Genomic DNA, 14,161 nt, shown 5'->3' on the forward strand with positions numbered 1-14,161 from the left:
TTGTTTAAAGGCCCACTGTGATATTTGACAGCAGTTTTTCTCATTTAAATGAATGACATAACCATTGTATCTTGAAGAATGTCTCATGAGCTGTGTAACCCCATCATAACCCAACATTTACTGCATTGTTTCTAAACAACCGGCGGATAGGGACGTCCTGGGGCATATCTACATTATAAATGCATAAATGGGAAACACTGCCATCCCTCAGCTTTATAGCAAACCAAGTAGTGGGGCTTTAATTCCTTGCAAGCACACTGCTGTGTGAAACGCATAGTTTACAGAACAAACAGTTAGCATTAGAGAGGTTGGCCTGAATAAGTTACTTTTTTTGCCCTCCCATATGGCTCACACTTCATTTGCGTGCTGAACTGAAAGGGCTGAGACAGGCCAGCAAACTATTTTAATCCGCCCCACCAATCATTGAACATGGTTGAATTCACCCCCTTAACCCTTGAATGATTTAATGTGTCTGTGCTTCAGTATTGCTCTGCTTGCTTTTCTCTGCATTGTCGGGGTGATGGGCAGAGAATAAAGGTCCACAAGGGACTTGGCTTAGTGATGTCATATGTTCTTGTTGTTATCGGTTTACATTCACCAAAATGACTTCAATGGAGCTTTTAACATGATCTTTTTCATTTATCCAAGCAAACGAGATTTTATCCGCGAAACCTACCATTGGCGTGCGTAGAAGCAGGCAACGATGATTTGAGAGAAATCTGGACTTGTAACTATGCATTCTGCGCATCTCTCTTTTCCAAAACTCCAAAGGCCAAAGCCATCAGCCTCCCAAAGCTGTGGGAGAGTGGTTAAAAAGAAAACGTTTGGCTGTTAAATAATGTATGATAGGGATTGCATCAAACGAGACGCTCAGCTGGGTTCTCATGTCTCACACCATAATGCTGCCATTCAGTTTGAAGTCAAAAGGAGATTTTGTACTTTTATTAGGTCCCTCAGGGCATTACAATCTTCCTAAAAGCTCCAGAAGAAAAGAGCGTTGGTTATGTTTGTAGCTTGTTGACAGGGACATGTAAGGTTATAGACTGAGAGCAGAGTGGTACACTACGATGCCATCTCTACTCAGGATTTTATAAAGCTAGCCAACTTCAGTTAGCTTCACATTCCAGCTCAGGCTTCATCCATGTGATGTAGGTGGATATTGATCTTCCACCTGCCGTTAACTCCAGCCAGGCTTGTAACTGTGCTCGCATGTCACACGGGGATAAGACCAGCAAGCTGAACTTGCCATTTAGACAGTGCTGAAACAGCAATCCATTGGCGAGTGAGTGCCACATTTGCCAAATCAACATGAAAATAAAAATTATCTTGCAAATTCAGCAGGCTATGGTGTGAAATAGGCTATTAGAGCTGCCCGGTTTCTTTTATTACTTATTGTTAATGCCATCTTTGGTGTGCATTGGTGCACCTTTTTTCCCACTCCTATTGATAAAATAACTTTATTAAGTCATAAAGTTTTCCTGTGCATGAAGTTTCAAATGCATCCTGTCATTTCTAAATGTGTAATGAATGCATGTATTTTAATATTTCATTTTTTTTTACACAAATAAAACAATTTATTCAGTCGACTTTATCAAATAAATTGGATGATGATGCAATCATTGCGAGGGAGGGAATCTGATTTCCTTGGTCCTCAACTCACGGTTCAAACAGGATAAGTGGAGTCAGCCCTGAGTCAGCCTGCCCCAGAGCAGGTTAGTGTTAGTTCTTAAGGATTAGTTGCCATAGAAATGTACCTTACTAAAAGGTGAGCTACTTTCGTGTCAACTGTTATCCCGAGTTGAACTCATAGTTGACCAAATCAGGCAACTATATCCTCTAACTCACTTTGTAGTACACACATCATATCTGAATTAGATTGCCTCAGCCTAATTTTCCCCACCATTCTCGCTTTTGTCCATGCAATAGACCAAATGGTGGTATGCCATTAGCTATATATCCTTTATAGAAGCTGGGAGACCCTATATTCTGAGACCAGAGTCACTGCAGATTGTGCCCACAAATGTGTCCTGTGGTCTTCCGGTAAGTTTTTGTCCATAAGAGAAGACCTACAGTTTAAGTTTACTAATGGCCTCTCTGATGTTAAGTAAATACATGATAGAAGCAGACTCAATATGAGGCAGTGAAAGATTAAGACAATGGTGGTCAGAGAATATTATTTTTTTGTGGTGATTTTGCTCAATGGACTTCTGCTCATCTCTGGCAGGATGGAACAAGTTTGCCCGGCTGACCCGGGCACTGACCAGCAACAGCCGCAGCAACATGCAGCAGCTGACGCCCATGAACCAAGTCAACGAGGTCAGCCACAAGCACTCCAGACTGGCTGAGGTGAGCATCTCACTGGAAAAGAATAATACAATCCTGACCATATGTATTTGGACAGTCAAGATACATAAAAAAAATGTTGGCTCTGTACTACAGCATTTTCGACAGTTCAGAATGTTACCTTTCATTTGAGGGTATTTTCATACGTATCTGTTGGACCATTTACATTTTCTTAATCATGGCAGCATCAGGATGAATTGAAGTGTTCAGATGCATCTTCTCTGTTTATTTAGAAAGAAAATTACTAAAAAACACCTTTTAGTTACTAATGTCCCAAAATACACCTGAAACAAACTACAAATATACCCAAAACAAACTACAAATGCACCCAACGAGTTTGTAGAGTTGCAAGCTCGATGTAGTCATTGGGTGCAAGCGATATGGGACCAAAACGAACATTCAGACCATTTTAATACACTATCAAGTAGATTTATAAAGTGATTTTATGTCTAAGTGGTAAAATAGATATGTATGAAAATACCCTCAAAGGAAGTAAGGCAACCAGGTTTTTGACTAAAATGACCTGGTAGTGCATAAAGTTCATGATGCCGTTGACCCTAACGAGGGCCCTGAATCAGTAGAAGCAAAATAGCCCCATTACATCAAAGATCCACCACCATATTTTATAGTAAGTATGGGCTTCTTCTCTGCATATGCATCTTTCTTTGGATGCACTGGTGTGCGTGGCCAAAGAGCTCTATTTTCATATCATCCAACAAATGTAAATGCCTGGAGTTAGCAGAATGGCATTGACAATTGGATTGGAACCGGTGATATGGTCAGATTACATGGAAATAGAGCTCTTTGGCCACCCACACCAGTGGTGGGTTCTGCATCAAAATAAGGATGCATAAACTGAAAATAAATCCACACCTACTGTAAAATATGGTTGTGGATCTTTGATGTTATGGGGCTAATTTTCTTCCACTGGGTCCTGGGTATGGTCGCAAAGGAAAGGTATATTACTGGAAACTTTCGAAGTTTACCAGTAAACTGCCAAAATGTTGGTATATTTCAAGAATTTTATGTAATCTATCACAAGACATCTAGTGGCCATTTTAGGTCCTTCAGATTATCACAGGTGTCTGTAATCATCTCTGACAATCATTTAATAAGATGATTTAAAAAAAAATAGAATGACAAAGCTGTAAAACATTATCCTAATGTTCAGCAAGACACACATCAAAATCCACAAATAAATTGTTAAATGACCCCAAAATCAACATTTGTCTCCGGACTTAAACATTGTAAGAGGGCAGTCCATAAGCGCAGACAAGGGATATCAAGGATCTGGAAAGATTCTGTATGGTCGAATGGTGTAAAATCCCTCTCAATTTGTTCTCCAATCTCATAAAACATTTTAGAAAAAGGCTCAGTGTCGTTATCCTCGCCAGGTGAGGTATTGAAAACAATAACAACAGTATTGAAAATAATTATTACCTGTTAAACAAAATCACTTTCACAGAGCAATTGTATTAGCATACAATAATATAATTACCCCATTTTTATATTCAGTGTCTGATTTGTTACTTTTGCCCATCAACCAATCGCTGTTCTTCATTATAAGGCATTGGAAACGTTCCCTGGTCTTTGTAGTTGTAAGGGGTGCATACTGGCGGCAGAGAAGTCAGACGCAGAAGAGCAAAAACTGTGTTACAATGGCGCAGTTTAATAATAAAAATCACCGTAAACAGAATAATAAATACAATGGGTACAAAACCCGTCGCACACCAGAAATAACGTGCACAAGCACTTACAATAAACAATTCCGGACAAGGACATGAAGGGAACAGAGGGTTAAATACACAACATGTAATGATGGAATTGAAACCAGGTGTGTGGGAAGACAAGACAAAACAAATGGAAAATGAAAAGTGAATCGATGATGGCTAGAAGACCGGCAACGCCGACCGCCAAATGCCGCCTGAACAAGGAGATGAACCAACTTCGACAGAAGTCGTGACAGTAGTTTACTCTGTGCTTGAAATTCACTTCTCGGCTGAGGAACCTTACAGAGGTTGTATGTATGGGGAAATCTTTCAAAAATCATGTTGACCCCTGCAACTTATTATGTGATTTGTTAAGCCAATTTTTTTAGGCTTGCCATGACAAAGGGGGTAAATAATTTTACAACCAATACATTTAAGTTATTTATATTTAATTTTTACTTGTAAACATTTATACAATGTACTTTTCACTTTCACATTATGGAGTATTTGTCTATGCAGATCAATGACAAAGAAAATCCTAATTAAATCAATTTCAATTCCACTTTGTAACACAATGGAGGTGAATACTTATTATAGGCACTGCAAGTAGATATCAGGTAAATAGCATCTGAAACAGTACTGTAATATAAAGGGTTACTTTAACAGCCTTCCTCTTTTCTATGTGGACCTCAGGCTCTCCAGCTGGGCTCGGACATTCTCCCCCAGTACAAGCAGGAGGCGCCCAAGACGCCGCCCCACATCATCCTCCATTACTGCACCTTTAAGACCACCTGGGACTGGGTCATCCTCATCCTCACCTTCTACACAGCCATCATGGTGCCCTACAATGTCTCTTTCAAGACCAAGCAGAACAATTTGGCCTGGCTCGTGCTGGACAGCGTGGTAGATGTCATCTTCCTTGTGGACATTGTGCTCAACTTCCACACCACCTTCGTTGGGCCTGGTGGAGAGGTCATTTCGGACCCGAAGCTGATTCGAATGAACTACCTGAAGACCTGGTTCGTCATTGACCTGCTGTCCTGCCTGCCCTACGACATCATCAATGCCTTTGAAAACGTAAATGAGGTAGGCCCTGAACATACTTGAAATGTTGTTCTCCATAGTTTTTGACCAAGGGCATACTCAATCAGTATACCTTTTTAACCTTTTTGTCCTCTGAAAGATTGATCTATATTATGGTCCCCCAGTCAAATCAGAGAGTAGAAGGGGAGGCTCTGTTAAGTCTAAGTATGTCAGAGAAGCACAGTGATATGTTTACTTTTAGTCTTAGCTTGATTCTTTCCCAGGCAACATGCATCATTTCCCTTCTGAGGCTTACTAGCAGGTGAATCCTCAGCATGGGTGGAATGCAATTAAGCTTCAAAATTACTCTGAGCCAAGATTTCAATAATGGGGTGCTTTTCGGTGACATCTAGGGCTTGGGATATTGTTCAATCAATTTTGATGCACTTAAAGTCCAATAGACAGAGTCTTGCTTTGGCATGTAGGAATCAACATTGACGGCAAGCTCTTGTCTCTGTCAGTATTGCCCTTTTAATTCCTGTATGAATGGGAGAAGATGGATCAAAAGGTTATTAGCCTAACAATAAATGCAGTCTCTCTTCTCTTGCAAAGCTGGCCACATACCTTTCCTTCATGCTTATATGGAAAAACATATATTACAATACAATAAATGTGTGGGATATACTATTTGCACTGAACAAAAATATAAACACAACATGTAAAGTGTGTGTCACATGTTTCATGAGCTGAAATACCAGATCCCAGAAATGTTCCATACGCACAAAGCTTATTTCTCTCAAATTTTGTGCACAAATTTGTTTACATCCCTGTTCGTGAGCATTACTCCTTTGCCAAGATAATACATCCACCTAACAGGTGTGGCATATCAAGAAGCTGATTAAACAGCATGATCATTACACAGGTGCACCTTGTGCTATGGGTAATAAAATGTGTAGTTTTGTCATACAACACAATGCCACATATGTCTTAAAATTTGATGGAGCTTGCAATTGGCATGCTGACTGCAGGAATGTCCACCATAGCAGTTGCCAGAGAATTGAATGTTAATTTTTCTACCATAAGCTGCCTCCAACATCGTTTTAGAGAATTTGGCAGCCTCACAACCACAGACCACGTGTAACCATACCAGCCCAGGCCCTCCACATCCGGCTTCTTCACCTGCGGGATCGTCTAAGATCATTCACCCGGACAGCTGATGAAACTGTGGGTTTGCACAACCAAAGGATTTCTGTGCAAACTGTCTGAAACCATCTCAGGGAAGCTCATCTGCGTGCTTGTCATCCTCACCAGGGTCTCGATCTGACTGCAGTTCGGCATCGTAATCGACTTTAGTGAGCAAATGCAGACCATATGCTATCCCGAGCATTTCCCTCTCTGCCACCTACTTTAATCTTACCACTCACTTTTGAGACATGCTACTACTTAGCCATTTGTTTCAGTGAGAACTTTAAACTACCTATATAGGTTATAAGTTGCAAATTCTTTGGAATATTATTCCAAAGAATGGCAGCTGAGTATAAAAATGTTTCTTTCCCCATACCACTTTTAAATCGAAAAGGAACAACATCAGTTTCACTCCTTCTAGTTGAATAGTTATGGTTATCCTTTACTAAGTTAAAGTAGTTACATAAGTATCTGGGGACCATACTGTGGACAATCTTATGTACAAGACACAATTTTATCTGAGCGACTCTCTCCTCCACTTTAGCCATCTAAGCCTTTCAAAGTGGGAATAGTCAAGATGCGAAAGTGCTGGAAGTTTAAGAATAATCCTGATGAATTTGTTCTGAGATGTCTGCAATTTATTTTTTAATATCTGGGGGGCACTATTGTACCAGGGAGAGGATGCATAGTCAACGTGGCACTGAACAAGAGCTCCTACCAATGTCCCCATTGCATTCTTATCGAGATATTTGGAGGTCCTAGCCAGGAGCCTAATTTTATGGTTCACTTTGGCAATAACATTTTGTGCCATGCTCTCCCCTGTCAGATGGTTATCTAGCACACATCCAAGATACTAAACATATTATTTTGCTGCAACTACCATGTCACCTACTACCACCTTAAAATCTGGGGATTTCCTCAGTTTCACTTTGGACCCGAACAAGATGGACTCTGTTTTTCCAAGGTGAAGTGACATCTTATTGTCATATAGCCATTTACTGACATTCAGAAGTTCAGCACTGAGGGATTTCTCAACCACATTTTTGTCTTTGTGGGAAACCAACAGTGCAGAATCATCCGCATATAGTAAAAGGTCACATGTACATGCAGATTTCAGATCATTTATATACAATAGAAATAAAAGTGGACCCAGCACACTCCCTTGGGGTACCCCACAGATTTTGGGTTTAGACAGGGTCCCATCCACATCCACCATCTGTTTTCTTCCTTGCAGGTAAGAGCTGAACCATTTTACTGCTAAGTTGTTAAAGCCCATGGCCCTTAGTTTGATTAACAGAATGTCATGATCCACTGTATCGAACTCCTTTTGGAGATCTAAGATAACCATACCTAAAAATCTCCCTCCATCTACTTCCTTCCTTATGTGATCAGTCAGACACAGTAGACAGGTGTCAGTGGAATGGGATTTCCTGAAGCCAGATTGGAGCTCATAGAATTGGTTATGTAAGGAAATATAACTGTCAATCTGCTTGAACATAATCTTTTCCATGACCTTCGATAAAACACACAGGATTGAGACAGGACGATAGTTTCCATGATCTAACTTATTCCCTTTTCATATAAAGGAATGACCCTCGCAAGTTTTAGTTCACTGGGAAAACACCCTAGTTCAATAGACAGATTCACAATGTGAGTTACACACGGAGTGATAATTACCGCAGCATCCTTTAGAAATCTGTCAGGAATGTTGTCACGGCCAGTTGCTTTGGAATGGTCAAGTTCTTTCAGCCTCTCTAGCACAGTTGACTCAGACACCTTTTCAAATGCAAAATCAGTTACTTTGAATCCCCTGCTGTGAGAAGGGGCTCACATGACTCTCCCCATAGCAACCTGATTGACAAGGTAACTTGCTAACTAATGTATTAGCTTTAGTTGGAAAATAGCTATTCAGACTGTCTGCAACCATGGTCTTGTCTGATGTAACCTTTCCTCCAATGTCCAAGCTAAGATTGAGAGTTTTGGTCTTTAATCTGTTACTATAACCTAACAGCTTCAGACAATTGTTCCTATTTTCAACTATTTTGTCATTAAAATATTCTTTCTTGGCCTTCTTGGCCTGTATCATCCTGTTGACCTCATTTCTTAATTTCTTATAGTCTATAAATATATAATCTGCCCTGGATTTCCTAAACTCCAGAAAGTGTTCGTTTCTACGCTTAATTGTCTTTAAAATGTTATAATTTATCCATGGTTCTGTTCTTTGCTTAATTCTAACCTGTTTTACTGTAGCTTGCTTATCTACAGCATGTAAAAACAATTATTTAAAATTGCCCCAGGATTTCTCCACCTTTTTGCATTTCAATACAGCAGACCAGTCTAATTTGCTCAGACAATTAACAAAAATATCTGCACTATAATTTGTCATAGCCCTAATGACAAGTTATGATAATTAAAAATTGTTTTCTGAACTTTCTTACTACAGAAAATGATGGAATGATCACTGAGCCCATAGTTTACAACCCCACTGTTTGATATCCTTGATCTATCCGACACCCAACACAGGGTCAATGATGGTTTGGGTAGAAGGACAGACCCTGTTGGGCTCATTAATCAGCTGGTATAAAGCAAAAAGATTACAACAATTATTAAGAGCTTTAAAAGTAGCATGGCCCTTTTTGAGCATATCTGTATTAAAATCACCAGTAACAATAACCTCTGATTTAAGTCTGTACAGTTGGAACAAGTCTCCTCCAACAATTCATCAAACTTGTGCTGGTCTATAATAGGTTCCCACTATAATAGCTTTACATTTCAGTAATAAAATGTTCCACCACACAGCTTCAATCTCATCATGGTTTAAATCTGATCTATAGTTGAACCCTATATCTGATTTTACATAAATACAAACTCCCCCGCCTGTGTGATTGTGGTCTCTTCTAATTACTACATAATTTTCAACTTCAATCTCAGCATTTTTTTTATCCAACCATGTTTCGGTAAAGCAAAGCACTCCCACCTTACAGTTACTGGAGAGTAGGCGAATTTCCTCAATCTTAGGAATAAGACCTCTAATGTTGAGATGACATTTTCTAGAGTTAAGTTCTCCTCCTCTGTTGGAACTGTCAGCTGAAATTGTTCACTTGAGATGAGTGTTGACTCTGTGCAGTCCAATCGCCGCAATGAAGCTCCTTCCAAGATTCGCACTCGCATTTGAAAGAGATGGTTGTTGCTCTTTCCCTTCTGACCCTCTAAATTATAGCGAATGGATTTATCGCTCGAAAACGGGCCGGTGCACTGATGGACATCCCCAGACAGCAACTGGCATAGGGTAATTATTAGGTTTGTACCATCTATTTGGCGTTTTCCCCCAACCATAATCACCCTTTTGGAGGCCAAAATGCTTAGTGCCAATCTGGTCTTCGAACCTAATCTTCTGATTAAAAAAACGCATACTTTGTCAAAAGGACATCGACTTGATGTACAAAAGGGGCTAGTATCGATACACGTTAATATAAAAGCGTGGATAAAAACCGCTGCCAACACGCCAAACTTTCCGGCTGCCATCTTGAAAAGCAGTGTGCTTTAACTAATTAAACACAAATTATTGTATTTTTCTTGTTTATATTGAAAACATAATTTAAACATTCACAGTGAGGTTGAAAAAGTATGTTAACCCCTAGAGTATTGACTTCTCCAAAAGCTAATTAGAGTCAGGAGTCAGCTAACCTGGAGTCCAATCAATGAGATGAGATTGGAGATGTTGGTTAGAGCTGCCTTGCCCTATAAAAAACACTCACAATATTTGAGTTTTCTATTCACAAGAAGCATTACATGATGTGAACCATGCCTCGAAAAAAAGAGATCTCAGAAGACCTAAGATTAAGAATTGTTGACTTGTATAAAGCTGGAAAGGGTTACAAAAGCCTTGACGTTCATCAGTCCATGGTAAGACAAATTGTCTATAAATGGAGAAAGTTGAGCACTGTTGCTACTCTCCCTAGGAGTGGACATCCTGCAAAGATGACTGCAAGATCCCAGCACAGAATGCTCAATGAGATTAAGAAGAATCCTAGAGTGTCAGCTAAAGACTTACAGAAATCTCTGGAACATGCTAACATCTCTGTTGACTAGTCTACGATACGTAAAACATTAAACAAGAATGGTGTTCATGGGAGGACACCACGGAAGAAGCCACTGCTGTCCAAACATTGCTGCACGTCAGAAGTTTGCGAAAGTGCACCTGGATGTTCCACAGCGCTATTGGCAAAATATTCTGTGGACAGATGAAACTACAGTTGAGTTGTTTGGAAGGAACACACAAAAAATAGCACAGCACACCAACATCAAAACCTCATCCCAACTGCAAAGTATGGTGGAGGGAGCATCATGGTTTTGGACTGCTTTGCTGCCTCAGGGCCTGGACAGCTTGCTATCGTCAACGAAAAAATGAATTCCCAGGAGAATGTTAGGCTATCTGTCTGCCAATTGAAGCTCAACAGAAGTTGGGTGATGCAACAGGACAACGACCCAGAACACAGAAGTAAATCAACAACAGAAGAAAATACCCCTTCGGGAGTGGCCTAGACAGAGTACTGACCTCAACCCGATTGAGATGCTGTGGCATGACCTCAAGACAGCAGTTCACACCAGACATCCCAAGAATATTGCTGAACTGAAACAGTTTTGTAAAGAGAAATGGTCCAAAATTCCTCCTGACTGTTGTGCAGGTTTGAACCGCAGCTACAGAAAACATTTGGTTGAGGTTATTGCTGCCAAAGGAGAGTCAACCAGTTATTAAATCCAAGGGTTCACATACTTTTCCCACCTGCACAGTGAATGTTTACACGGTGTGTTCAATAAAGACATGAACACGTATAATTGTTTTTGTGTTATTAGTTAAGCGGACTGTGTTAGTCTATTGTTGTGACCTAGATGAAGATCAGATCAAATTGTATGACCAATTTATGCAGAAATCCAGGTATTTCCAAAGAGATCACATACTTGTTATTGCCACTGTATATGGAAAAACACAATTTTCTTAAAGTTTTGTTTTGCAATACATTTTATACTCGTTTTACCTTTTTAAAGTTATTCAAGATAATTTGTGTGGATAAAAATATGGATGGGCTTGCTTTAAATTGGACAGGCACTGAAATGTGCTACTTAGGCCTTGGGGCCATGGAAACCCTTTATATGCACCCCTTAGGACATTGCTGCTAGACCTTTATATCAGTGTGAGTGCAATATAGGCTCTGGGAAGAGACACATAGGGAGCGAGTGTCTGAGGGACAGAGATGGAGACAAATGTGGATGGAGATCATTCGGAAGCTGGGAGCAGGGGTGAGTAAAGAATGATTGGAATGAAGAGGTGTATGGAAATACAGAGCAAGAGGGAAAGGGTAAGAGCACCAGAGGTGTAAAGGAGAGAGAATATTGGAGTATTCATAGTTTACATTGCAGAAACTGGACCCTGGAATGGAGAGAGGAGACTCATGGGAAATCAATATTGCCTCTCGTTATTCTGTCTCAAAGCTTTGTCCATCCAGAGCCCTGCAAGATGTGTTTCCACTGAGTGGGATCTCATACAAAAGACCACAGCAGTCCAGGAGCACACACCAGCTGTGAGAATGTCACTCCTCAATTATTGTTGCCCTCACAGATACAATAGTGGTCGACCTTAAATGTATCATCCTTTGGCTGACACTAGCTTATACACATTTTGTTGAGATGGCAAGTCGTTTCAACTGCCACTCCCTAACAACACATTTTGGTGAATGTTAAAAGCAGTGCATTAATTGTTTTAAAAGCATTTTTGGTGCTGTTCATATTTTTATTAGTCTCCTGCCTATTCTGTGTGCACGTGACAGTATGCATGTGAATGGGGTTAGTTTGTGTTGGTTTGCAAATTCAAAGCAGTGTAGGCCTCAGGTCCTGAGTGCTGAGAGCTCTCCATCCCATACACACATTTGTAGGGCAATATCACACAGGGCATCCCATAGGGCAATCTCAAACAGTCCACACACACAGTCATTTGAGGTCAACTTTAATATTTAAAGTGTTAAGAGGCAATTTGCAGTTCAAACAATAACAAAGCGATCACCCTGCCTCCGTTTTGGTGAAGAGCTAAGGGATGGAGCTGGAGAAATGTAACCACTCTCAAATTCATAGACCGAGCTATGGCTGCAAATAATTACCATCCATCAGATAAAATGAACCATGTTTTGAGGCTATGCAGTGTTTGTTTAGAAAACAATTTTTTACAAACGATGGTGTACAACATGCTTATATTTTGGGTTCTGATGTGGTATGGCAGTTTAACTAAGCTCATGAGGCACAATAAGTGAAATACTTTAATAAACAATGGGTGCACAGTATATCATTCACTTAAAGCTAGAACACTTAGTAGCTACATCCCTTTTCGGACTTATAAATTAATGGTATAGACCCATTAATTCTTGAAGAATATAACTTAAATGCTTCATGAGCTTAGTTCAACTGTTATACCCCATCAGATCCCAAAATATAAGCTTGTTTTACTCTTTGTGAACAAACACTGTAGCCTCAACATGATTATTTTGATATCATGGTCAGTCCTTGCATTTTTATTTTATTTAACCTTTATTAAACTTGGCAAGTCAGTTAAGAACAAATTATTATTTACAATGACGGCCTATCAAAAGGTAAAAGGCCTATTAAAAATGAAAATATAGGACAAAACACATCAAGAGACACCACATCCATAGCTCTGAATATGAATGTGAGAGTGGTTACATTTCTCCAAGCCCATCCTGCAGCTTTTTACCAAAACAGAGGCGGGGTTAACACTGTTATATTCTCCAGCAAGAAAACAGAAGGGGGAACTAACAGAGTCACTGACAACATCCAAAATGAAACAGGTGGGGTTTTAAGACAATCATGGGATGTCCATTGAAAGTTCACTGCCAACAATAGCTGGGACCTAAAAGACACCCACGAGCGTCCACTAAATTTGCTCAAGAGGCAAACAAAATAAAAACCTACACCAAACTTAAAGACAGGAAGCAAACCAAAAAGTGGAGAAAAACAGGAAAGTTCAGATAAAGGATTGTTTATTTAGATTGTTGTTGTTTCTTCAAAATAGGGAGAGCCAACTGAAGGTGGTAACCTTCCACATCTCTCAAGCCAACTGGAGAACTGGGCCAGCACAGGTGAAACACCTTCTGACTAACGAGATGACAAGCCAGCACAGGTGTAAAACATACTGCCTAATGAGGTGACACCAATTGGTGCGCCCAACGTGCTAATGTCCAAACCTCAAATTATAAATGGAAGAACCAAAGACTGTAACAACGCTTTGAACTAAGGATTCTAGCTTTAAAAGCAGATTGCCCCTTTAATAACATGGGTTATATACATGAATGAAGACGTAAGCACCGTAAATAGTTGTAGATCTCTGCCAAGATGGTGAATGAGTTACTTTTGTTTTACTCTATTTTAGTTTGATGATTTACAAACAGCTGTCATCACAATGTGCAAAAATACTGTATTGCAGCAGCATGTACCTATTAAGTGTTTGTTTTCATGGTGACCATGAGGGGGCGATGAATTTGTATGCAGATTTATAGTATAGTATACAGTGTTAAAATCTGTTGTATGCCATACAATCACAACCATTACAAACCCATTTTGAATTAAGTTCCAACTAATCAATATGAAATGTTAGGGTTACTCTGTACACTGTGAAGGCTGTTCTGTGGACAGAAGATGTCACCTATTGATGTAAAAAGCATAAAAGGTGTCACTATTGTCAAAACCCACTTTCAGACATTGAAAACGTGGTCCTCTATTTATTTCAAAACACAAGGTGTGAAATCACTGCTTCCCTACTCTCTGTTGGCTGCATTATAGAAACAACTCACTGATTCCAGACCTGGTGTGGAACAAGTGTTAAACTCATAGTT

The 14,161-nt window shown here is 39.8% G+C and overlaps 1 protein-coding gene across 1 annotated transcript in view; it reads left to right on the forward strand.

Moving 5' to 3' along the window:
• LOC115107856 (potassium voltage-gated channel subfamily H member 5-like) overlaps positions 1-14,161 on the forward strand; it is a 90,339-nt gene that overhangs the window by 12,960 nt on the left and 63,218 nt on the right. The window contains exons 5-6 of the mRNA XM_065008487.1: positions 2,225-2,346; positions 4,746-5,129. Coding sequence (XP_064864559.1) covers positions 2,225-2,346; positions 4,746-5,129 — 506 coding nt within the window. The remainder of the gene's footprint in view (positions 1-2,224; positions 2,347-4,745; positions 5,130-14,161) is intronic.

Source organism: Oncorhynchus nerka, linkage group LG24 (assembly GCF_034236695.1).
Source record: "Oncorhynchus nerka isolate Pitt River linkage group LG24, Oner_Uvic_2.0, whole genome shotgun sequence".
NCBI lineage: Eukaryota > Metazoa > Chordata > Actinopteri > Salmoniformes > Salmonidae > Oncorhynchus > Oncorhynchus nerka.